This window comes from Leucoraja erinacea, chromosome 23, assembly GCF_028641065.1.
Source record: "Leucoraja erinacea ecotype New England chromosome 23, Leri_hhj_1, whole genome shotgun sequence".
Lineage (NCBI taxonomy): Eukaryota > Metazoa > Chordata > Chondrichthyes > Rajiformes > Rajidae > Leucoraja > Leucoraja erinaceus.
In genome coordinates, this window is record NC_073399.1 from 25,521,762 (window position 1) to 25,549,152 (window position 27,391).

Sequence of the window (27,391 nt, forward strand, 5' to 3'; positions counted from 1 at the left end):
CAGGTCAAATAATGCTTTAAAAAATTCATTTGAAATAGTCAAGTAAAATAGTAAGTTTGTTTATGATCACCTTCGTGACTCTAAGTCTTAAATTACTCACATCCCATATAATGTTATTGAGTAACATCACGTGGTCCTAAATTACTCACACCCATATAATGTTATTGAGTAACATCACATGGCCCAAATGTAGGTACAGGCACAAACATCTATAAATACAGAACTTGGAGCAGGGCAGGACGTCTCATTCTTTCAATTATTTTCTACCATTTAATAACGTCATGGCTGATCTGACTGTAATGCCCAACTCCACATTCCAATGTAGAGACAAAGAACTGCAGGTGCTGGATAATACCAAAGTTAGATACAAAATGGTGAAGTAGCTCAGCGGGTCAGGCAGCATCTGGATATAAGGAATAGGTGACGTGTCGAGTTGAGACGAAGAAAGGGTCCCGACTGGAAACGTTACCCATCTTTTTTCTCCAGAGATGTTGCATAACTCACTGAGTTACTCCAGTACTTGTCTTTCCTATGTTCAGAGAATCTTTCATCTGCTTCCTTAGAAAAAATCGATGACCTTTTGACTTAAAATGCTCAGTCTGTTTCCACTGCCATTTGATGAAGAGAATTCCATAAATACATGGCTATGTGCGAGAAAAGTAAAGCCTCATTCACCTGGCACGCAATCTGAACGGTCTCAACCCGAAATGTCACTCATTCCTTCTCTCCAGAGATGCTGCCTGGCCCACGGAGTTACTCCAGCATTTTGTGTCTATCTTCGGTTTAATCCAGCATTTGCAGTTCCTTCCTTCACATTACTACAGCTGTTTGTGTTTATCTTTGGTGTAAACCACCATCTGTAGTTCCTTCCTACACATTACTCCAACACGTTGTGTCTATATTCGGTGTAAACTAGCATCTATAGTTCCTTCCTACACATTACTCCAGCACGTTGTGTCTATCTTCGGTGTAAACTAGCAACTGAAGTTCCTTTGTACACATTACTCCTTAATTTTGTGTCTATCTTCCGTGAAAACCAGCATATGCTCTGACGGAGCGCTGAATGTATGTATTTATGTATGTATTAGATCTATGTACCACTGTATGTTGCACGTTAATACCTGCACTGTTGTAAAGCTCTTTGGTCAACGAGTTGTTTTTAAATGTGCTATAGAAATAAAATTGACTTGACTTGACATGCAGTTCCTTCCTACATATTACTCCAGCACTTCGTGTTTATCTTCCGTGTAAAACCAGAATCTACAGTGCCTTAATACAGAACACCCCATCATTTTGTGCCTGTCTTCAAGTCGCATCGTCGGTTGGTTCCAAATCGGCGCATGCGTATCAGGGCGGGTTGGGGAGTCGGGCGCTGGTGCCACGGCGCATGCGTGGCGCTGCCGAGCAGGCGCCCGGGCGGCGGTTGGCGGGGATGCGGCTGAATGAAGACGTGGCGCTGCTGGGCCAACTGGCGGCGCTCGTGCCCTATCGTGCGCTGCACGTAGCCAGGTGGGAACGACGGCCGGTGAAGAGGGGCCGGGGCGCGCTCACGTCCCGCAGGGTTAGGAGCTGGTGCGCGCTCACGGTCGGAGGGCGGGTCAGTGCGCGCTCACGGTGGGGGTGGGGGTGGGGGGTCAGTGCGCGCACACGGTCTGAAGTGTTTAGCCGTCTATCCCCGCGGGTGGGGGCATTTTGGCGTTTTTTAACAGGTAAGAAGGTACTGTTTCGTGTGTTCACAGTGTATAGGGGGGTTGCACGTAAGGTCACTGGTTCATAGAGCTCGACGCACGGTGCCGCTAAATCCAACTGGAAGACATCCGTCACATATGTTATTAATGCTAGAAACGCGTACTTTCCAACCTGTTAAAAACCGCCAAAATGTTGAATTTTTGCGCTGAAAAAAATTGTGGGGGTCGTGGTAAGTGTGAGAGACATGTACCCGACTTTAGAATTCCAAACATGAAGCGAAATGAAGGTATAGAGAAGCGAGAACTGAAGGGACTACAGCAGCTAAAGTGCTTGGTAAACATTGAAAATATTGGGATTTATCGCGTTTGCTCACTGCATTTCATCAAGTAAGGCGTTATTTGTGTTTTTTCTTGATTCCTTTGGTATCTAAAAATTCTCAGAAGTGATAAATCTGGCTGTAAATTTTTCTTTGGATGCGTTTTCATTTAGTATGTAAAAACCCACGAGAACCATGGGCGATTTAAAAAAAATTATAGCCAGATTTATCACTTCTGAAACTTTTTAGATGCCAAAGGAATCAAGAAAAAACACAAATAATGCCTTAGTTGATGAAATGCAGTGAGCAAACGGCCAATGTTCGCCAAGTATTCTGGCTGTTGTTGTCCCTTCAGCTCCTGCTTCTATCTACCATCATTTCTCCCCACTTTTGGAATTCTGAAGTAGGCTAAATGTCTCACACGCTTATCCCGATTTCCATAATTATTTGCAGCGCAAAAATTTACAGTTTTAACAGACCCGCTACGCTGGAAACAATGGTAAGTGCCTACCTGCAGTACATCGCGTGTAATCCATTTGGAGTAGCGTAGCAACAGTACGGGTCATGGGTCGTGACCCGACTACCGTGAAACCTCCCTAAACCAGAAGCTGCCATGTCCTCCAGATGGATTGAGCTGCTCCGTGTGTCACGCCCTTTGCCCCGATGACCTTACATGCAACCCCCCCCATAAGTCACCTGGACCAGATAGACTACACCCCACAGTTCTGAAAGAGGTAGCTGTAGAGATTGTGGCTGTATGATCTTTGAAGAATTATTCGAGTAAGAAGTGGTTCTAGAAAACTGCAACGTGCTGTTTAAGAAGCGAGCAAGGCAAAAGAAGGGAAACTATAGGCCGGTTTGCCTGACTTGCAATACAATACAATACCCTTTATTGTCATTTGAGCCTCAGTAAGGCTCAAACGAAATTCTGTTTCGGATTTCAGTGGTTAGTTATTAATAATGTCCATTATTAAGGTTGTTTCCAAGTACTTAGAAGCACATGATATAATAGACCAAGGTCAGTATGGTTTTGTGAACGGCTGATCTTGGCTGATAAATCTTTTGGTTTATTTTAGGAAGTAAATAGCAGGATAGACAAACGAGAGTCAGTAGATGTGCAGGAAGGAACTGCAGATGCTGGTTTAAATCGAAGACACACAAAAAGCTGGAGTACTCCTTCCGAAACGTCACCCATTCCTTCTCCAGAGATGCTGCCTGTCCCGCTGAGTTTCCGAGAGACAGTAGATGTTTACCTGAATTCAAGTTTGCATGACTGCTGACTTTTACATTGTCTGCAGAAGAATCTTTTTTGATAACAAATCAGAATAATGCCTGAGCCAGATGATCGACTAGACCAGTGGTTCTCAACCTTTTTTCAGTGATGTACCCCCTGTGAAATATTTTTTCAGCCAAGTACCCCCTAACCAGCGCAAAGCATTTTTGGTTGAAAAAAAAAGACTTAAAACAGAGCACTGTGCCATCAGTGTCTGATTTATTAAACTTTGGAACTGATAAACACATACAAAATTCAAACATTTGAAAAAAAACTATTTCGAACATTTTAAATGTTAATAATCCATGACTAAATTTATTGCAAATATTTCTCATCACTAAAATGTAGTAATTCAAACTAATATAGTGAAAACAGTGACCATATAACCATTTAAAACTATAAAATGAACCATTTAAAACTCCATAAATGTGCAAAACACTGCTCATTTGTAGTGGTCTCTCTTGAACTATTTGGAAATAAAAAGATATAACTAAAAAAAAGAAAGAAATAATTAACTTAATTATAAATAAAGATTTGTGTACATAAAAATAATTATCAACATAAAATGTCCTCTTTTGGGATCATAGTAAAGATCTGTGCTCAAAAAGAAATCATTAACTTAATTTTAAATAAAAGCAGAAATTGCTAAAAAATAAAAATATTTATCATCGGTTTGCTAGATATGAACTGTTTTGGGAGAAAAAAATGCTCACGGCAGACCAAACGTGTTAAACAGAAATTGGTCAGATATTGAGCTTTACCCAGTAAGAAATCATGTGAAATCATCACTGACTTTAATTTTAAATGAATGTTATATGTTTAGTTTGGAGATACAACCAGATTAGTTTGGAGATACAACCAGATTAGTTTGGAGATACAACCAGCTAGTCCACTGAGTTCGCACCGACCAGTGATTTTTGTTACAAATTTGACCATTTTATTTGGCGGCCAATCAATCGCTGTCTCTAAGGGGGTTGCATCCAATCACCAACCAGCTTGCCTTAAAATACCCGTCCAATCAACAAATAGGTCTCTTCCCGTCCAATCAACCGCTGTCTCCAAGGGTTTAAGAGGGAACTGCAGATGCTGGAGAATCGAAGGTTACACAGAAAAGCTGGAGAAACTCAGCGGGTGCAGCAGCATCTATGGAGCGAAGGAAATAGGCAACGTTTCGGGCCGAAACCCTTCTTCAGACTGATCGGGGGTGGGGGTGGGTGGGGACAAGAAAGGGAAAAGGAGGAGTAGCCAGAAGGCTGGAGGGTGGGAGGAGACAGCAGGGGAGCTGAGGAAGGGGAGGAGACAGCAAGGACTAACAGAATTGGGAGAATTCGATGTTCATGCCCCCGGGGTGCAGACTCCCCAAACGGAATATGAGGTGCTGTTCCTCCAATTTCCGGTGCTGCTCGCTGTGGCCATGGAGGAGACCCAGGACAGAGAGGTCGGAGGCGGAGTGGGAGGGGGAGTTGAAGTGCTGAGCCACCGGGAGGGTCAGCTTGGTTATTGCGGACCGAGCGGAGGTGTTCGGCGAAACGATCGCCCAACCTCCGCTTGGTCTCACCGATATAGATCTGCTGACATCTAGAGCAGCGGACGCAATAGATGAGGTTGGAAGAGATGCAGGTAAACCTCTGTCGCACCTGGAACGATTGCTTGGGTCCTTGAACGGAGTCGAGGGGGGAGGTAAAGGGACAAATGTTGCATCTCTTGCGGTTGCAAGGGAAAGTGCCCGGGGAGGGGGTGGACCGAGAGGGAAGGGAAGAATTGACAAGGGAGTTATGGAGGGAGCGGTCTTTGCGGAAGGCAGATATGGGGGGAGATGGGAAGATGTGGCGAGTAGTGGGGTCACGTTGGAGGTGGCGAAACTGACGGAGGATTATTTTTTGTATGTGACGGCTGGTGGGGTGAAAGGTGAGGACTAGGGGGACTCGGCCCTTGTTGCGAGTGCGGGGATGGGGGGAGAGAGCAGTGTTGCGGGGTATGGAAGAGACCCTGGTGCGAGCCTCATTTATGGTGGAGGAGGGGAACCCCCGTTCCCTGAATAGTGAGGACATTTCAGATGTCCTGGTGTGGAACGCCTCAACCGTGGAGCAGATGCGGCGTAGACGGAGGAATTGGGAGTAGGGGATGGAGTCCTTACAGGAAGCAGGGTGGGAAGAAGTGTAGTCCAGATAGCCATGGGAGTCAGTGGGTTTATAGTGTATGTCGGTTAGAAGTCTATCACCTGCAATGGAGATAGTGAGGTCAAGGAATGGTAGGGAAGTGTCGGAAATGGTCCAGGTGTATTTCAGTGCCGGATGGAAATTAGTGGTGAAGTGGATGAAGTCAGTCAGTTGTGTGCGGGTGCAGGAGGTGGCACCAAAGCAGTCGTCGATGTAGCGGAGGTAGAGGTTGGGGATGGGGCCCTGGTATGTATTGAACAAGGATTGCTCGACGTAACCTACAAATAGGCAGGCATAGCTGGGGCCCATGCGTGTGCCCATAGCTACGCCTTGTATTTGGAGGAAGTGGGAGGAGTCGAACACGAAGTTATTGAGGGTAAGGACCAGCTCCGCTAGGCGGAGGAGAGTGTCAGTGGCTGGGTATGGGTTGCTTCTCTGGTCGAGGAAGAAGCGGAGGGCTGTGAGACCATCGTGGTGGGGGATGGAGGTGTATAGTGATTGGACGTCCATGGTGAAGATGAGGGGGTGAGGGCCTAGAGAATTGAATGCGCGTAGACGACGGAGAGTGTCTGAGGTGTCTTGGACATAGGTAGGGAGGGATTTAACCAAGGGTGATAGGATGGAGTCAAGGTATTTGGAAATGAGTTCGGTGGGGCACGAACAGGCGGAGACAATGGGTCTTCCGGGACAATCAGGTTTGTGGATTTTAGGGAGAAGGTAAAATCGGGCTGTGCGGGGCTGGGGAACGATGAGGTTGGAGGCTCGGTCGGGTAGGGCATTGGAGTGGATGAAGTTGGTGATGGTGCTGGAGATGGTGGCCTGGTGCTCGTCAGTGGGGTCATGGTCCAGGGGTAAGTAGGAGGAGGTGTCCGATAGTTGGCGCTCCAGGGGTAAGTAGGAGGAGGTGTCCGATAGTTGGGTTATCCAACCGCCTCAACTTCTCCACTCCCCTGTCTCACTCCAATCTCTCACCACAGGAACGCTCTGCCATCGACTCACTCCGCAACAACCCAGATTTGGTTATCAAACCCGCTGACAAGGGAGGTGCCGTGGTAGTCTGGCGCGCCGATCTCTACAAAGCTGAGGCCACGCGCCAACTATCGGACACCTCCTCCTACTTACCCCTGGACCATGACCCCACTGACGAGCACCAGGCCACCATCTCCAGCACCATCACCAACTTCATCCACTCCAATGCCCTACCCGACCGAGCCTCCAACCTCATCGTTCCCCAGCCCCGCACAGCCCGATTTTACCTTCTCCCTAAAATCCACAAACCTGATTGTCCCGGAAGACCCATTGTCTCCGCCTGTTCGTGCCCCACCGAACTCATTTCCAAATACCTTGACTCCATCCTATCACCCTTGGTTAAATCCCTCCCTACCTATGTCCAAGACACCTCAGACACTCTCCGTCGTCTACGCGCATTCAATTCTCTAGGCCCTCACCCCCTCGTCTTCACCATGGACGTCCAATCACTATACACCTCCATCCCCCACCACGATGGTCTCACAGCCCTCCGGTTCTTCCTCGACCAGAGAAGCAACCCATACCCAGCCACTGACACTCTCCTCCGCCTAGCGGAGCTGGTCCTTACCCTCAATAACTTCGCGTTCGACTCCTCCCACTTCCTCCAAATACAAGGCGTAGCTATGGGCACACGCATGGGCCCCAGCTATGCCTGCCTATTTGTAGGTTACGTCGAGCAATCCTTGTTCAATACATACCAGGGCCCCATCCCCAACCTCTACCTCCGCTACATCGACGACTGCTTTGGTGCCACCTCCTGCACCCGCACACAACTGACTGACTTCATCCACTTCACCACTAATTTCCATCCGGCACTGAAATACACCTGGACCATTTCCGACACTTCCCTACCATTCCTTGACCTCACTATCTCCATTGCAGGTGATAGACTTCTAACCGACATACACTATAAACCCACTGACTCCCATGGCTATCTGGACTACACATCTTCCCACCCTGCTTCCTGTAAGGACTCCATCCCCTACTCCCAATTCCTCCGTCTACGCCGCATCTGCTCCACGGATGAGGCGTTCCACACCAGGACATCTGAAATGTCCTCACTATTCAGGGAACGGGGGTTCCCCTCCTCCACCATAAATGAGGCTCGCACCAGGGTCTCTTCCATACCCCGCAACACTGCTCTCTCTCCCCATCCCCGCACTCGCAACAAGGGCCGAGTCCCCCTAGTGCTCACCTTTCACCCCACCAGCCGTCACATACAAAAAATAATCCTCCGTCAGTTTCGCCACCTCCAACGTGACCCCACTACTCGCCACATCTTCCCATCTCCCCCCATATCTGCCTTCCGCAAAGACCGCTCCCTCCATAACTCCCTTGTCAATTCTTCCCTCCCCTCTCGGTCCACCCCCTCCCCGGGCACTTTCCCTTGCAACCGCAAGAGATGCAACACTTGTCCCTTTACCTCCCCCCTCGACTACGTTCAAGGACCCAAGCAATCGTTCCAGGTGCGACAGAGGTTTACCTGCATCTCTTCCAACCTCATCTATTGCGTCCGCTGCTCTAGATGTCAGCAGATCTATATCGGTGAGACCAAGCGGAGGTTGGGCGATCGTTTCGCCGAACACCTCCGCTCGGTCCGCAATAACCAAGCTGACCTCCCGGTGGCTCAGCACTTCAACTCCCCCTCCCACTCCGCCTCCGACCTCTCTGTCCTGGGTCTCCTCCATGGCCACAGCGAGCAGCACCGGAAATTGGAGGAACAGCACCTCATATTCCGTTTGGGGAGTCTGCACCCCGGAGGCATGAACATCGAATTCTCCCAATTCTGTTAGTCCTTGCTGTCTCCTCCCCTTCCTCAGCTCCCCTGCTGTCTCCTCCCACCCTCCAGCCTTCTGGCTACTCCTCCTTTTCCCTTTCTTGTCCCCACCCACCCCCCCCCCCGATCAGTCTGAAGAAGGGTTTCGGCCCGAAACGTTGCCTATTTCCTTCGCTCCATAGATGCTGCTGCACCCGCTGAGTTTCTCCAGCTTTTCTGTGTAACCGCTGTCTCCAAGGGCATTGTGTCCAATCACATAATGCAGTTTAATGGTAATTAGCAGCTACGGTAAAGGTTGGAAGCTGGTGGAGCTACTGACAGTCAAACGGGAGGGAGCAGGAGAAATTCACACAGTGTAGAATCCATAGCACCTAGTGTACAATTTCATAATATATACTAAATAACTGGGCTGACAGACCTTGGCTGGGAACCGGGGGCCCACCAAAATTGTTCCCAATTGGGCCCCGCACATCCTAAGGCCGGCCCTGTATATTTAGGCCTATATTTTAAAATCTCACGTACCCCCTGGAGTGCCTTCACGTACCCCCAGGGGTACGCGTACCCCCATTTGAGAACCACTGGACTAGACTAAGTGCTTGGGATCTCTGCAGAGACTATTGATGACCAGAACTTGGAAAATAGTTCATCATATTGTAAGTGGAAAATTAGACTAAATCTCAATTATAGAATTACTTATTTCACTTGTAGAGGAGAGTAACCTTAACTTTGGACTACAGTATAAATGCAGTGCTAGCAAAGTGATCTGGTTTACTTAGATCATACGGCAGAAGCGGAATGAGGCCATTCAGCTCATCACTTCTCACACATTTTCAGTGACTTTCTTGTGATTCACGGTTGCACAGTGCATGGTAGATTATGAGAGAGCAATTCATTTTTCTTCTGTTAATTGTCATTGATACTCGGCTTTCTGTTCATAATTTATATTTAATTGGATACAGGTATCATCAGTGGATGAAATCAGAAGAGTTGCTGAAACTCACAGCTTCAGAGCCTCTTACCCTGGAACAGGAGTATCAGATGCAGATAAGTTGGTGGGAGGATAATGATAGTAAGGGTTTGCTACTTTGCAGGATTACTTGGAATGGCTTCATTTTTGTCATTTGATTTTTCTTTCACTGACCCTACATCTTTTTCAGAACAATGCTAAATTTCTTCTGGCTTATCAATCTGAGGAACGCTGATGCTGGAGAATTGACATGACTCCATGTCATAAACTTTTTCAACCATGTCTCAGGACATGCTTGTTGCTGGCAAGGTTTAGAGATTGCCCATCACAAATTGTTATTGGTGGAATATAGCAGATTGATAATAGTCAACAGTCCACTCTTCTCCATCAGTCTGAAGAGTGGTCCAAACTCAAAAGGTTGAGATCGTGAGTTTAAGAAGTGCTGGTTTTACACCATGCTTTACCAACCAGGCAAACTGTCATGGCAGTACTGGGAAGTGTTGTAGAGTAGAGGAATCTAGGAGTGCAGGTGCATATTCCTTTAAGGTGGCGTCACAGGCAGATAGGGTGGGCAAAAAGGCTTTTGGCACATGGGCCTTCATCAGTCAAGATACTGAGTAGAGAAGTTGGAAGGTCATGTTGCAGTTATAAGACGTTGAGGTCGTATTTTGAGTATTGTATTCAGTTCTGAACATCATGTTATAGGAAAGGTTGTTAAGTTGGAAAGGGTGCTGGGAAGATTTACAAGAATGTTGCCAGGATGAGGGTCTGAGCTTAGGGAGAGGTTGAGCAGGCTGTGACTATTCCCTGTAGTGCAGGAGGATGAGGAGTGATCTTATATAGATGTATAAAATCATGAGAGGAATAGATCGGGTGGGTGCACAGAGTCCCTTGCCAAGAGTAGGGGAATAGAGGACCAGAGGGTATAGATTTAAGGTGATGGGGAAAGATTTATAGGAATCTGAGGAGAAAGATTTTATAGGAATCTGAGGTGTAAGTTTTTCATGTAATAGGTGGTGGGTATATGGAAGAAGCTGCTGTGGAAGATAGTTGAGGCAGAGACTATAGCAACGTTTGAGAACAATTAGTCAGGTACATGGAAAGGATAGGTTTAGAGGGATATTGGGCCAAATGCAGGCAAGTGGGACTAGTGTAGACGGGACATGTTGGTTGGTGTGGGCAAAAAGGGCCTGTTTCCACGATATATGACTTAAGTAGAAAAAGTGAGAAAGAAGATTTATGCAATGCTTACCTTCATCAGTTGGGGCGTTGAGTATAAGAGTCAGGTAATCATGGGGTTGATTTGAATTTTGGTTACAGAGATAAGAGCCTAGTCTATAAGTGGAAACAAGGAACTGCAGATGCTGGTAAATACACAACAGTGACTTAGCAGATCGTGGATGGGGGATCATGGGTGGTTTTGGATCGAGACCCTTCTTCAAATGACGTTTTGGTCTATAGAAGGATCTCGCCCTGACACGTCACCTATCAATGTTTCTCTGCGATGCTGCCAGACCTGCTGAGGCCAGTCTAAAACTTGTGCTACAAGCAATCTCTGATTGGTTTGTGCAGAGTGCAGTCGAAACAGCACAAGATATAAAATGTATCACTAATTTGTGTCAAATTGTGTTTCCATCTATAAACCATATTAACCATGGAGTTTTGCCTAGCCCAGGCAAATGGCGATAACAATTAGCATAGTTTAAACTGCAAATGCCTTACTTAAAACCTGCTGACTATTTTGTGCAGTTCAGTACTTACTGCTTAAAAGCTATGATAAATACACGTAAAATCTGTTTTTCGAGCAGTTATTGATCTATTTTGTTATTGTTACTCAATCTTACAGAGTAAAAACATTTTGTAACATCTAGTGTGGTCATAACTTTTTTTAATTATCTGAGCTGATGTGCTTCCTTTGTTTCATGGCAGAATGTACCTTCATAGTGTTGGACAAGGCGAGATGGATGAGTGGTTCATGCACAGAAGAGGATTGCATGGTGGGAGATGTAAACCTGTTCCTTATAGATTCGGAAGACCTCTCAATGGCTGAAATTGAAATTATGATTGCAGGTTGGCTACCACTTAAAGCAGTGTCACTAAGGTTTCATTCATATAGACAATATTCACATAGAATATTAGTGAATATATCTATTAGTATATTAGTAGTGAGTATATATATTAGTATATATATCTAGTAGAATATTAGTAGTGAAGTTGGAGATGGTTTCAAACAGGAAATTAGAAATGCGTGCGACAAAGGCAAAACAGTTATAATGGGTGACTTCAATCTACATATAGATTGGGTGAATCAAATTGGCAGTTGTGCTGAGGAAGAGGATTTCTTGGAATGTATGCGGGATAGTTATCTAAATCAACATGTAGAGGAACCAACGAGAGAGCAGGCTATTTTAGACTGGGTATTGAGTAATGAGGAAGGGTTAGTTAGCAATCTTGCTGTACGTGCCCCCTTGGGCAAGAGTGACCATAATATGGTTGAGTTCTTCATTAGGATGGAGAGTGACATTGTTAATTCAGAAACAATGGTTCTGAACTTAAAGAGAGGTAACTTTGAGGGTATGAGACGTAAATTGGCCAAGATTGACTGGCAATTAATTCTAAAAGGGTTGACGGTGGATATGCAATGGAAGACATTTAAAGACTGCATGGATGAACTACAAAAATTGTTCATCCCAGTTTGGCAAAAGAATAAATCAGGGAAGGTAGTACATCCATGGATAACAAGGGAAATCAGGGATAGTATAAAAGCGAAGGATGATGCGTACAAATTAGCCAGAAAAAGCAGCATACTGGGAGAAATTCAAAGACCAGCAGAGGAGGACAAAGGGCTTAATTAGGAAAGGGAACTTAGATTATGAAAGAAAACTGGCAGGGAATATAAAAACTGACTGCAAAAGTTTTTTATAGATATGTGAAAAGAAAGAGATTAGTTAAAACAAATGTAGGTCCCTTGCAGTCAGAAACAGGTGAGTTGATCATGGGGAACAAGGATATGGCGGACCAATTGAATAACTACTTTGGTTCCGTCTTCACTAAGGAAGACATAAATAATTTGGCGGAAATAGCAGGGGACCGCGGGTCAAAGGAGTTGGAGGAATTGAGTGAAATCCAGGTTAGCCGGGAAGTGGTGTTGGGTAAATTGAATGGATTAAAGGCCGATAAATCCCCAAGGCTGCATCCCAGAGTACTTAAGGAAGTAGCTCCAGAAATAGTGGATGCATTAGTAATAATCTTTCAAAACTCTTTAGATTCTGGAGTAGTTCCAGAGGATTGGCGGGTAGCAAACGTAACCCCACTTTTTAAGAAGGGAGGGAGAGAGAAAACGGGGAATTACAGACCAGTTAGCCTAACATCGGTAGTGGGGAAACTGCTAGAGTCAGTTATTAAAGATGGGATAGCAGCACATTTGGAAAGTGGTGAAATCATTGGACAAAGTCAGCATGGATTTACGAAAGGTAAATCATGTCTGACGAATCTTATAGAATTTTTCGGGGATGTAACTAGTAGCGTGGATAGGGGAGAACCAGTGGATGTGGTGTATCTGGACTTCCAGAAGGCTTTCGACAAGGTCCCACATAAGAGATTAGTATACAAACTTAAAGCACAAGGCATTGGGGGTTCAGTATTGATGTGGATAGAGAACTGGCTGGCAAACAGGAAGCAAAGAGTAGGAGTAAACGGGTCCTTTTCACAATGGCAGGCAGTGACTAGTGGGGTACCGCAAGGCTCAGTGCTGGGACCCCCAGCTATTTACAATATATATTAATGATCTGGATGAGGGAATTGAAGGCAATATCTCCAAGTTTGCGGATGACACTAAGCTGGGGGGCAGTGTTAGCTGTGAGGAGGATGCTAGGAGACTGCAAGGTGACTTGGATAGGCTGGGTGAGTGGGCAAATGTTTGGCAGATGCAGTATAATGTGGATAAATGTGAGGTTATCCATTTTGGTGGCAAAAACGGGAAAGCAGACTATTATCTAAATGGTGGCCAATTGGGAAAGGAGGAGATGCAGCGAGACTTGGGTGTCATGGTACACCAGTCATTGAAGGTAGGCATGCAGGTGCAGCAGGCAGTAAAGAAAGCGAATGGTATGTTAGCTTTCATTGCAAAAGGATTTGAGTATAGGAACAGGGAGGTTCTACTGTAGTTGTACAGGGTCTTGGTGAGACCACACCTGGAGTATTGCGTACAGTTTTGGCCTCCAAATCTGAGGAAGGACATTATTGCCATAGAGGGAGTGCAGAGACGGTTCACCAGACTGATTCCTGGGATGTCAGGACTGTCTTATGAAGAAAGACTGGATAGACTTGGTTTATACTCTCTAGAATTTAGGAGATTGAGAGGGGATCTTATAGAAACTTACAAAATTCTTAAGGGGTTGGACAGGCTAGATGCAGGAAGATTGTTCCCGATGTTAGGGAAGTCCAGGACAAGGGGTCACAGCTTAAGGATAAGGGGGAAATCCTTTAAAACCGAGATGAGAAGAACTTTTTTCACACAGAGAGTGGTGAATCTCTGGAACTCTCTGCCACAGAGGGTAGTTGAGGCCAGTTCATTGGCTATATTTAAGAGGGAGTTAGATGTGGCCCTTGTGGCTAAGGGGATCAGGGGGTATGGAGAGAAGGCAGGTACGGGATACTGAGTTGGATGATCAGCCATGATCATATTGAATGGCGGTGCAGGCTCGAAGGGCCGAATGGCCTACTCCTGCACCTAATTTCTATGTTTCTAGAATGAGTACAGCACAGGAATGAGCCCTTCAGCCCACAATGTGATGAACATGATGAACTAAACTAAAGTTAAACTGATCTCATCTGACTGTACATGATCCATATTCCTCTATTCCCTGCACCAAATTACATTTGGGCATAATTTGCGGCGTCAAACTGATACTATACCATTGATGGGTCTAATATTTTGGCTACATTTTATACTTGAAAGTTGCTGAAAGTGAGAGTTGAAAATCAGAGGAAAACTGAGAAGTCTTTAAGCTGTTCAAGAAGGAACTGCAGATGCTGGAAGATCGAAGGTATACAAAAATGCTGGAGAAACTCAGCGGGTGCAGCAGCATCTATGGAGCGAAGGAAATAGGCGACGTTTCGGGCCGAAACCCTTCTTCAGACTGATGGGGGGTGGGGGGGAGAAGGAAGGAAAAAGGGATTAGGAGGAGCCCGAGGGCGCAGGGGGATGGGAGGGGACAGCTCGAGGGTTAAGGAAGGGGAGGAGACAGCAAGGGCTAGCAAAATTGGGAGAATTCAACGTTCATGCCAACCGGACGCTAGCAACCCAGGCGGAATATGAGGTGCTGTTCCTCCAATTTCCGGTGTTGCTCACTCTGGCAATGGAGGAGACCCAGGACAGAGAGGTCGGATTGGGAATGGGGGGGGGAGTTGAAGTGCTGAGCCACCGGGAGTTCAGGTAGGTTATTGCAGACTGAGCGGAGGTATTCGGCGAAACGATCGCCCAACCTCCGCTTAGTCTCTCCGATGTAAATCAGCTGACATCTAGAGCAGCGGATGCAGTAGATGAGGTTGGAGGAGATACAGGTGAACCTTTGTCGCACCTGGAACGAATGCTTGGGTCCTTGAATGGAGTCGAGGGGGGAGGTGAAGGGACAGGTGTTGCATTTCTTGCGGTTACAACGGAAAGTGCCTGGGGAGGGGGTGGTACGGAAGGGAAGAATTGACAAGGGAGTTGCGGAGGGAGCGGTCTTTGCGAAAGGCAGACATAGGGGGGGATGTGAAGATGTGGCGAGTGGTGGGGTCACGTTGGAGGTGGCGGAAATGGCGGAGGATTATGTGTTGTATTTGCCGGCTGGTGGGGTGAGAGGTGAGGACTAAGGGGACTCTGCCCTTGTTGCGAGTGCGGAGATGGGGAGAGAGAGCAGTGTTGCGGGGTATGGATGAGACCCTGGTGCGAGCCTCATCTATGGTGGCGGAGGGGAATCCCCGTTCCCTGAAGAACGAGGACATTTCCGATGCCCTTGTGTGGAACGTCACATCCTGGGAACCGATGCGGCGTAGGCGGAGGAATTGGGAGTAGGGGATGGAGTCTTTACAGGGGGCGGGGTGGGAAGACGTGTAGTCCAGATAGCCATGTGAGTCAATTGGTTTGTAGTGTATGTCTGTCAGAAGTCTGTCCCCTACGATGGAGATGGTGAGGTCAAGGAATGGTAGGGAAGTGTCGGAAATGGTCCAGGTGTATTGGTGTGCCGGATGGAAGTTGGTGGTGAAGTGGATGGAGTCAGTCAGTTGTGTGTGGGTGCAGGAGGTGGCCCCAAAGCAGTCGTCAATGTAACGGAAGTAGAGGTTGGGGATGGGGCCCTGGTACGTATTGAACAAGGATTGTTCAACGTACCCGACAAAGAGGCATGTGTAGCTGGGGCCCATGCATGTGCCCATAGCTAAGCCTTGTGTTTGGAGAAAATGAGAGGAGTCAAACGTAAAGTTGTTGAGGGTGAGGACCAACTCCGCTAGGCGGAGGAGAGTGTCAGTGGCTGGGTATAGGTTGCTCCTCAGGTCGAGGAAGAACCGGAGGGCTTTGAGACTATCCTGGTGGGGGACGGAGGTGTAGAGTGACTGGACATCCATGGTGAAGATGAGGGGGTGAGGGCCTAGAGAGTGGAATGCGTGGAGGCGGCGGAGAGTGTCTGAGGTGTCTAGAACATAGGTGGGAAGGGATTTGATCAAGGGGGATAGTATGGAGTCAAGGTATGTGGAGATGAGTTCGGTGGGGCACGAACAGGCAGAGACAATGGGTCTGCTGGGAGAGCCAGGTTTGTGGATTTTGGGGAGAAGGTAAAAACGGGCCGTGCGGGGCTGGGGAACGATGAGGTTTGAAGCTTGGTCAGGCAGGGCGTGGGAATTGATGAAGTCGGCGATGGTGCTAGATATGGTGGCCTGGTGCTCGTCAGTGGGGTCATGGTCCAAGGGTAAGTAGGAGGAGGTGTCCGAGAGGTGGCCGAGAGTTGGCGCGTGGCCTCAGCTTTGTAGAGATCGACGCGCCAGACTACCACAGCACCTCCCTTGTCGGCTGGTTTGATAACCCAATCTGGGTTTTTGCGGAGTGATTCAATGGCAGTGCGTTCAGGGGGGGAGAGATTGGAGTGAGACAGGGGAGTGGAGAAGTTGATGCGGTTGACGGCGCGGCGGCAGTTCTGGATAAAGAGTTCCAGAGCCGGGACGTTACGAGGGGGGTTCCACGAAGATGGGGTGCGTTGGAGACGGGGGGGAAAGGGTCATCATTGGGGGCGAGGACTCCTTCCCATGGAAGGAGTCCTCGCCCCCCCATCGGCACGGACTTGTAGGGCCGAGATGGCCTGTTTCCGTGCTGTAATTGTTATATGTTATATGTTAAGTGCGCTGTGAAGGGGTAGAAGCGCTCCAAGTCATGGTGGGCGCGGAACTCATTGAGATGGGAAGTCTTTAAGCTGCTTCTTTTGAACCAACCAGATGGAAGGGTTGAAGTATGAATTTTAGTTGGTGATTTATGGCAAATAAAGCAGAGGAAAGAAAGGAAAAGGAAACGCATTATATTGAGAGAGTATGATTAAAAAATAATGCAATTTTACTTCACACGTTGACTTGGAACTTAAGAAAATGTTAGTCATAACTTTTCAGTGTTGTGGAGTTTCAATGACAGGAGTTATGATCAGAATGTTAGAAAATGACTGACAGCAAATCCTATGAATTCATTTAATAATGGCTAGCACTATCTCTTCCTTTGTGGTTTCTGAAGCCAGCAATACTATGCAATCTTCTTCAAGAGTGAATTTATAGCAATTAGTTTGTATGTGATATGATTAATAAGGTACAATAGTCGTAAGTGTCTGCTTCAGAAAAAAAGATCACCGTGTGCGGAAAAGATTGCTTTCCTGACTTGCTGAGTTATGCCAATGCTTTGTGTCATTTTGGCTTTGGTATAGAAATTATTTGGGAGTCCATAAAATTTGTAGTAGCATTCAATGGTCTTAACTTCGAGTTAAACGTTGCCCCTGATCTTTAGGAACGGATATGGTGTATGATTTAATTGCCTTTTCAGATTGGCTCCTGTAGAATGTGAACATTTTTTCTTCTTTCTACTTCCTCCTTGAAGATCTCTTTATTTTTTTTAAGCATCTTTTTAAGAGGAGCAGCCAAGCTCTATAACATACAAGTTAACTGACTAACTATATTTTCAGCCACTGACAAGTACTGGCTGGATTAATTGTCATGAGCATGCAGTAGCACATTAGTTTACATATTGTATCGAAACATATGTTTTTGAATTCAGCCTCAATTGTGTCCACTTAATCTCTCAAAAATAATTCCAGATGGTGCATTTCTGGGACGCTGTATTGGGAGAACAGCTTTTGTACTGTTTGAAACCCTTTGAAACCCTTCTGCCATATTCACATAATCTTCAGGGCCCTTGTGTGAAATAAGTGTGAAATGAAGCGGTTTCACAAGTACAGGTGCACAACCTTTTATCTGAAGATCCAAATAACGAAAACCTTCGAATAGCGGACATTTTTTTCGGTCCTTGAAGAAAGGTCCTTGAAAACGTTCACCGAGGGCAGCCCGCAGAGGTGACAGCGGAACCTCCGGTCGGTCCTCGAAGAAAGGGGAACTAAATCCCCATTCATAAAAGAGAAGGTGAGGGTATATTGCGCGGGAGGGTTAATAATTGACAATCTGCTGCTACCTGCCCGCTGAGTTAAAAAGTTCCCACGGTAGACTCACGATACACAGTGTATCGTGAGTCTTGCGTGGGAACTTTTTAAACTCAGCGTGCAGGCAGCAGCAGATTGTCGCTCCCTTCAGTTTCACGCCACCTACACCCCTCTGCTTCCCGGCCATGTGTGTGTGACCCCATCCCTCTCCAGCTCCCCGCTCATTGCACCGGCGTGGGGGCTTTGCACTGTCTTCACGTCGGCGATGGCATCCAGCAGGTCAGTGCAGTCACCGGAGACGTCAGGACCAATTGGACAGCGACCCCCAGGCCCACTGCAAGCACGGATATCCCAGAGACCCACAGCCAGCAGCAACTCCAGCCCAGCCCCGCTCCAACTACAGAGGAACATGGGTTGCGGATGACGGGGCACAGCTCGGGGTGTCGTAGGGGCCCATCGGGGAGCAAGTTCCTGTTGGTCCTGACGTCTCCGGCCACCTGCTATCCTCCGGGAACTGTACCGCCCTTGCAGGAGAGTGGGGTTGTTTGCAGTTGCAGAGGGAGGGGGCAAGGGCGGTACAGTTCCGAGTCTCAGCTCCAGTCCAGAGGGGTGGCCGGAGACGTCGGGACCAACGGGACAGCGACCCCCAGGCCCACTGCAAGCACGGAGATCCCAGAGACCCACAGCCAGCAGCAACTCCAGCCCAGCCCCGCTCCAACTCCAGAGGAACACGTAGGGGCAGACGCTGATGGTGTGCAAGGTACGAATTGTTCTTGCGGTGGCGCAACTCGGGCTGTGGGCAAACTGCCACTTGTCGCCGTAGCGGCCCATCGGGGAGAGGATTCCTCTGGAGTTGGAGGGGGAGGGGGGTATTGTGCTGTTTGATCGCCCCCTGCTATCCCAGGGACAAGGAGACACAGTGGCTTTTTAGACTGGTGGGCAATCACTTCCAAAGTTCTGCCCACAGTCAGTACACCTCTCCTACACTGCATTTCATACAAACATTTATTCTGCAAGAAAAAACTACATTGAAGACTCAAACTCGCGACCTAGTAACTGCCAGGATCGAGGCGCAAACTCGCGACCTAGCTCGGGGATTCAAGAATCCCCGAGCTAGGCCGCCTAAGGGCATGTAGCCCCGCTAGGGTGACATGAGTGCGAGAGGTGATTCAATGCTGCGGGCACATTTACAAATTCAGGAATTCATTCAACACACTGCATTTCATACAGACATTTATTCTGCAAGAAAAAACGACATTGAAGACTCAAACTCGCGACCAAGTAACTGCCGGGATCAAGGCGCAAACTCGCGACCTTGCGGATATGAGCCGAGCACTCTACCACTGAGCCAGCCATTAAAATCTACGCTAAAAAAAATTCCATTCCGAAGACCGACAAATTCTGAATTATGAAAAGTATCTGGTCCCAAGGCTGTCGGATAAAAGATTGTGCACCTGTATACTTTAGTTGTATAAGTGCACTTTATTTTGCATTCCACACATGGCATTAGTGTACTGTATTCTCTGTTGCACGCGGTTTAGTTTTTAACGATAGTTTAGAGATACACAGGCCATTGAGTCCGCGCCGACCGCTGATCACTCCTGTACTAATTGTAACCCACATTCTAGGGACAATTTATAGAAGCCAATTAACCACCAAGTCATTGGAATTTTAGAGGAAACTGGAGGACCACAATTGTGGCTGAGTTCAGAAATAGATGTTTGGATAATGATATAAACTAATGCGGACCCGGAGAAAACCACATGGTCACAGGGAGAACTGAGAGACAGCACCCGTAGTCAGGATAAACCCAGGTCTCTGGTGCTTTAAGGTCGCAATTTTATCGCTGCGCCACTGTACTGCCCTAATTAATAATGATATTCAATACTGTGTTTTTTCTTTTTAGAGCCTGGTTATAGAGGAAAGGGTTTTGGCAAAGAGGTGACAATGATGATGATGTATTATGGTGAGAAACTGCACTCACTAATTTTGTGCCCATCCCTAACACCTGATCATAAAAGTAAATTAATTGTTTCGTAGTGAAATAAAATGTGAATCTGAAAGGCTGATGAATTTGTAAGTACATACGAGTCAATAGAATAAAGTAATTGGGGAATGTGAAAATGTTCACAGTATGAAGTCTGAATCTTTAGAACAAAGATGGCAAGAGGAAATGTATTTTGATAACCTGGAAAATGCATTAAAAGCAAAGCTTTTACTTATATTCAATGTTTATTAACTTTAACAAGAATCTGGCATGCCCTGTCTATCTCTAGCATGTACTTCACGTAAACCACTCCAACAAACTGACTGTCATTCTTTCAATCTTGCCGTATGGATAACCATGATTCTTATCGGCAGTACAATCTCTTCCTCACCTCTAGTGCTGTGTAGCTAATGTAACCCCACTTTTTCAGAAAGGAGGGAGAGAGAAAACAGAATTATAGACAAGGTCCCATACAAGAGTTTAGTGAGCAAAATTAGAGCACATGGTATTGAAGGTTGGGTATTGACATGGATAGAGAACTGGTTGGCAGACAGGAAGCAAAGAGTAGGAATTAACAGATCCTTTTCAGAATGGCAGGCAGTGACTAGTTGGGTGCCGCAAGGCTCGGTGCTGGGATCCCAGTTAATTACAATACATATTAACGATTTAGACAAAGGAATTAAATGTAACATCTCCAAGTTTGCGGATGACACAAAGCTGGGTAGCAGGGTGAGCTGCAAGAAGGATTCTATGAGGCTGTAGGGTGACTTGGTTAGGTTGGGTGAGTGGGCAGATGCATGGCAGATGCAGTATAATGTGGATACATTTGAGGTTATCCACTGCTGGCAAGAAAAAGAAGGCAGAATATTATCTGAATGGTGTTAGATTAGGAAAAGGGTAGGTGCAACGAGACCTGGGTGTCCTTGTTCATCAGTCAACGAAAGTAAGCATGCAGGAACTGCAGGCAGTGAAGAAAGCAGATGACATGTTGGCCTTCGTAGCGAGAGGAGCCTTTCCTATCTGTCTAACCTATCCACCTTTATCTGTACCTGTCCAAATGTCTTTTAAATTTCATTATAGTACCTGCCTCAACTACCTCCTCTCGCTGCTTGTGTGAAAAAGGTTGCCCCTCGCTTTCTATTAAATCTTTCCCCTCGTACCTTAAACCTATATCCTCTGGTTCTTTATTCCATTACTCTGTGAAAAGACTGTGCATCTACTCTATCTATTTCACTTCATGATCTTATAAACCTCCATAAGACCATGCCTCAGTCCACCCCCTGACTCTTTGGTCTTTAAACAAAGACCTTCATCATGGCTTTTACAATCTTCTCTTGTCGCATCCTATAGATCACTTCAGGACTTTGATGAACTGACCTTTAAATGACTACCACTTGTCACGAGTAGAAATACTCTGTAACACCACCACCAGTAATCTAAATTCTGCCAAATCGGGTCACCTTAAAGGTGACTCGGGACCTAATTCTGTGCTCCTTTCTGTTTAATATCTGTATTTTATGTCAACCACATCAGGGCTAGGCAAGCTTTGCTTATCAGCAACAGAATATAACCCATCCTTGCATGTGTCTGAAAAATAGGCTCTGTCCTATTTGAGATTCCTGTTAGTTGGGCCTTTGACGTACTTTGAACAAGTCTTGAGGCTTATTGTAAAACCAATCCAAATAATGGTTATGTGCTGGATATGTATTTTTGCTTTGCTCTTACTTCTTTTCCAGGAGTGACTCAGCTACAGGTTACAAAATTCCAAGCCAAAATCAACCTGGAAAATACAATTAGCATTGCCATGTTTCGAAATATGCATTTTGAAGAGGTATGGAAAATCTCCTGTGCGAGCATTTCACACTAACTAACCAACTGGACTGAATGCTCATGCTCCATTCACCAACAGGATCTGGATAACAATTGTGGGTGGCAACTATAATTTAATTAATATTTCAGTTCTACTACATGAGTCGATATAACATGGAACTTTCTAGCTCATCTCAGTTCAAAATTGGAAGGAGTGAGTCCAGCTGGTGGGTGTCAATTGACTTTCAGATTGTGGCAACTTCGGCAGAAGAGAAACTCTTCACACAGTAGAAATTGGAGTGGAAACACTGCCTAATTTTACTTTGGAGTCACGTGAGTGACTACGTGAAGAACCCGCCAGGACGCATGCGTGCTATCGCTTCACGCATTGCGAAACGACAGGCGGGGTGGAGCGTTCCCCCGCAGCGGTAATTTTGAAACTGAGACAGCAGGTAAGTGAATTACTCTGCGCTCGTTTTTTGTTTCCCGCGCTGTTTTTTACAGGGGGGAAACTGGACAAAAATAGAGTCCACAAGGGCTGCATCTAAAGCTGGCTGGGGAGGACCGCGGAGTTGTGGGCAGCCAGCAGCAGCTGTAGGCACCAGCATCACCATGAGTGGGATCAGCTGTGCCCGACTTAGCACCCGCGCCGGCCAGATCAACACCACGGCCGGGCGGGCGGGAAGACTACACAGAACAGAGCTGTTGACTGACAAGTCAAAACGGCAAACGGGGCGAGCATTCCCCTGCAGCGGCAAGTTTTTAAAAACCAAGACCGACAGGTAAGGGAATTACTGCGGTCGTGTTTTGTTTCTGGTGTCTGTTTCTTACAGGGGGAAACTATGGACAAGAATCCACAAGGGCTGCACTGGCTGGGGAAAACCGCGGAGTTGCGGGCAGCCAGCAGCAGCTAAAGGCACCAGCATCACCGTGAGTGGGATCAGCTGTGCCCGACTTGGCAACCGCACCGGCCAGATCAACACCACGGCCGGGCGGGAAGACTACACAAAACAGAGCCGTTGACTCTGACAAGTCAAAACGGCAAGCGGAGGGAGCGTTCCCCCGCAGTGGCAAGTTTAAAACCGAGACCGACAGGTAAGGGAATTACTCTGCGGTCGTTTTTTGTTTCCCGTACTGTTTTTCACAGGAGAAACTATGGACAAGAGTCCACAAGGGCTGCACTGGCTGAAAAGAACCGCGGAGTTGCGGGCAGCTATCAGCGGCTGAGACGGCACCAGATCACCGCGAGTGGGATCAGCTGTGCCCGACTTGGCACCCGCACCGGCCAGATCAACACCACGGCCGGGCGGGAAGGCCACACGGAACAGAGCCGTTGACTCTGACAAGTCGGACTACAAGAAATACAGCGGGGACCAGCGTTGCTGGGGCCAAATGGAGCGGCTTATGGAGCAGATGCTCCAACGTGACAGACTCCGAGAGATGGATTCTAGTCACCATGGGTTATACAAAACACCCACAGCAGCACCTTACGTAGGGCTGCACAGTGCATCTCCCTCGACAGAGGGGAGTACTGGGGGTCAATTCTGGGCTGACCTGAAGAGGGGTTTGCTGAACAAACAACAAGTGTGCAGGGGGTGCAGGAAGGAGAAAGAAGGAGCTCGATGAGGAGGCAAAAACCCTGGGGCTCATAAAGGCGACAACAGGAAGGACCCCCTACACTCAAAGACAGCACCCTTACGCACCCACCAGCAGAGCAAGACAATCAGATGCTGGTGAAAGCTCAAAGGCCGGACATACAGGACAGCGGTCTTTTTTAGGCCATGGCCCAGACCGGCCTTTGTGGAAAATGCGCCATCCCCAAACCCAGACACCGGCGCCTCAACCTCCTCAAAGACTACACAGGAAGAAGTAAACTTTCCATTGGTAACCATGGAGGTAGGTGGGTCTGGTCCCTTACAAATTATAGGAAGTGTGGATAATACACATATCGGTGGGAGATTACACTTCTTTTGGGAGGCATGGAGCGCATTAACAACAGACACTTATATCCTAAAGGGGGTTATTGAAAAAACCCAACACAATCCTCTGGAATTTGTATCTAATATCTTTACCGAAAACAAAAAAGGTGGTGGTTGTCGCATCATCATAGATTTGACCAAATTGAATACATTTGTGCAGTATATTCATTTCAAAATGGAAACCTTTGTTACTGCCAAACAATTGATTTCCACAGGCTACTTCATGGCCAGCATCGACCTAAAAGATGTTTACTATTCAGTGCCTATACGGACTGATCACAGACGTTATTTAAAATTCAACTGAATCTGGCAGCTCTGGCAGTATAGAGCTCTACCAAATGGATTAACATCAGCCCCAGGCTGTTTACAAACATTTTGAAACCAGCCCTAGCGTTTCTTCGGAAACAAAAACATATGATCATGGCCTATCTAGATGACATATTAATTGTGGGCTAAACTTTGGAAGCCAAGCTAGCTGTATCAGCCACCAAACAATTGTTTGAGAAACTGGGGTTTATCATCCATCCAGTTAAATCTAAACTAACGCCTTCCACCATAATGGATTATTTGGGGTTGACTCAGTTCACATGTCGGTGACTTTACCAAAGGTCAAGGCTACAGTCTTAACTGAGGCCTGCAACAACCTCATTGACATCAGTGAACCATCTATCAGATTGGTAGCAAGGGTGATTGGCAAAAAAGTGGCTGCTTTTCCAGCCACACAATTTGGACCTTTGTATTATCAAAATTTACAAAGGACAAAAATACAAGCACTCAAAATTAATGCTGGTCATTTCGACGGACGAATGAAGCTACCAATCAAAGCAATTATGGAATTAAAATGGTGGAGGGATAACATTTGGCATTGTTCCAGCCCTATCATTATCAGCAACCCCTCAGTGGTGCTACAAACTGATGCCAGTGCACTTGGTTGGGGTGCTACCAATTCCATCTCCAGCTGTGGAGGTAGATGGAATGCACAGGAGGCATCATTACTACAGACACTTGGCATAAACTACCTGGAAATGTTGGGTGCATTCTATGGCCTAAAGTCATACTGTTCTGGAATATATATGGACTACAGATTGACAATACCACCGTGGTGGCATATATTAACCATATGGGTGGAATCAAATCGACATCATGTGACAATCCGGCTAATACAATTTGGCAATGGTGTATCCAGATGAATATTTGGATATCAGCTACTTACCTACCAGGTAACCTAAATTCAGTGGCAGACACCAAGTCACACAAATTCAATGAAAACATCGAATGGATGTTGGATATAAAAGTATTTGCTGATATTGTAGCACGGTATGGAACACCAGATATCAATCTATTTGCATCTAGACTCAATCACCAGTTACCAAACTATGTTTCTTGGGAACCAGACCCTGGGGCATCAGCGATAGATGCTTTATCGCTGCATTGGGGGGGAAATTGTTTTTCTATGCATTCCCTCCTTTCTGCCTCATCAGTCAGGTATTATGCAAAATATATATAAATATATATATCGCCGTCTGGTATTTTGGTAGTGCCCGATTGGCCTAACCTTCCCTGTGATACTCGACATGGTCTTAGAACCATGTATCACCATCCTGAAACGACCAGATTTGTTGGTTCATCCCGTAACTGGGGATAGCCATCCATGTCATAATACGACAAACTTATTAATTTGTAGAGTTTAAAGAAACCTCTACTGGAACTGGGACTGACGGACCGAACATTGAACATTATCTCAGCGGCTCACAGGCAGTCCACCAAAAAACAATATCTGGTATACATCAGGAAATGGGTGATATATTGTCACAGAAACAACATCACTTACAGCTCGATGAACATAATGTCTGTTCTGGAATTCCTGGCAGGCCTCCATTATGATGAGGGGCTCAGTTACAGTGCCATTAACTGCGCCAGAGGTGCCCTTTCAGCATATCTATGGCAGAGCGTCATTCTGTTGGGACTCACCCTGGTAACCAAACTTAGGGGATTTTTTAATATCAATCCCCCAAGAACCAGGTACTCTCAATATGGGATGTGAGTATTGTCCTAACGATGCTAAGGAACTGGTCTCCAGCAACAGCTCTGTCCCTGCAAAAACTGACGCATAAAACAGTCATGCTGATGGCTTTGGTCACAGCACAAAGGGTACAGTCTTTACATAAGTTAAGGCTGGACAATATGACTTCTTCAACAAGAAATATAACTTTTCATATTCACGAATTAGTCAAACAGAACAGACCGGTGCCATCAGGCCTCAAAATAGAATTTAGGGCTTACCCTATAGATGATCGTCTCTGTATAATAAGACATTTATTGTTATATATGGAGAACACCAAAAACATCAGAGGCTATGAGATGGCTACTAATCAGCCTCAAGCAACCCCACAAAAAAGTGTCGGTTCAAACTATTTCCAGATGGCTGAAACAGGTTTTAACAACAGCTGGAGTGGATACTAACATATTCAAATCTCATTCCACCCTGGCTGCAGCTACATCGGCAGCTATGGAGTTGGACGTACCGATGGACCAAATCCTGGAGACAGCAGGATGGTCAAGGGAAAAAATGTTCCAACAATTCTACCATAAACCAGTGGTTAAACCTGGAACTTTTGCAGAATCAATTTTAAGTTCTGTAATATGATTTCACCCCATGAAATAGGGGCTGTAATTTGTTGTTAATAACTTTATCATGGATTTCAATGTTGGATTCATGTTTAAACATGTTAACACAATTCCTCCCTTAGTCAATTAAGGCAGATGTGATGCATGGACTCGTTTCCACGACATGAAATCACAGAGCTTTGAAATCTTCACGTAGTCACTCACGTGACTCCGAAGTAAAATAGTAAGATTAAAGGAGAACTTACCAGTTCGAAGTTTGATCGTTATTTTATGAGGAGTAACGTTGAGGGATTACGTGCCCTCCGCTCCCACCCTTGATCATAAAGTTCAACTGGTATCCTCTTCTCTAATCTTACTATGTTCAGTCATTACTGTTATCTGTGATTTCTCACCGCTGCTTTGAAGAATGACACGCATGCGTCCTGGCGGGTTCTTCACGTAATCCCTCAACGTTACTCCTCATAAAATAACGACCAAACTTCGAATTGGTAAGTTCTCGTTTAATCTTACTATTAAACTTCGCTCAGGTCAAAGAATGTGACAGCACTTAAAATCTTCCACAACCTAACATATAATAGATTAAATAATGCTTGGTTAGTCTGATATAGACTGCATTGTGCTGAGTTCTAAGAAGTGTTTTCTTTTTGACTTTATAGGTTTCAATCAGTCATGCATTCCAGGAAGTGACACTCCAGCTGATGGTGGATAATTGCAGAAAAGACTGGCTCCTTGAACAAATGAATTGGGTGAAGGAGGAGAAGTATAGTGAAATGAAACAGCGGCTGGAAGGGGATATCCAATCGGCTTTTGTGCAATAGCAATGAACACTTACAATGAGGACTGATGACCAAAGAAGTCTATTGCTTGATGGAAAAGAAAAAGCAGCATAGAAATGGGACCTTTAGCCCACCAAGTCAAACATCGATCATCCCTTCACACTTGTGCCACCTTCACGGCACTCCTACATATGTTTTGAGGAGGTGACAAGGAGATTGATGAAGATAGGGCGGTGGATGATGTATGCATGGATATCAGTAAGGGTTTTAATGTCCTTCTGATCCAGATCCAATGCTGATCCAGAAGATTAAAATGTACGAGATTCACGATGT

The 27,391-nt window shown here is 46.2% G+C and overlaps 1 protein-coding gene across 2 annotated transcripts; it reads left to right on the forward strand.

Moving 5' to 3' along the window:
• The first annotated feature begins 1,360 nt into the window (after positions 1-1,360).
• nat9 (N-acetyltransferase 9 (GCN5-related, putative)) lies at positions 1,361-27,391 on the forward strand. 2 transcript variants are annotated; one of them, XM_055654144.1, is made up of 6 exons: positions 1,361-1,509; positions 9,203-9,312; positions 11,140-11,280; positions 19,786-19,845; positions 21,603-21,697; positions 26,939-27,391. In XM_055654144.1, exons 1-6 carry the CDS (start codon positions 1,388-1,390, stop codon positions 27,098-27,100), a joined length of 690 nt encoding a protein of 229 aa, XP_055510119.1. In that variant the 5' UTR covers positions 1,361-1,387; the 3' UTR covers positions 27,101-27,391. The 2 variants fall into 2 exon arrangements, with proteins under 2 accessions (XP_055510119.1, XP_055510120.1); XM_055654145.1 differs by lacking the exon at positions 1,361-1,509 and adding an exon at positions 1,595-1,709.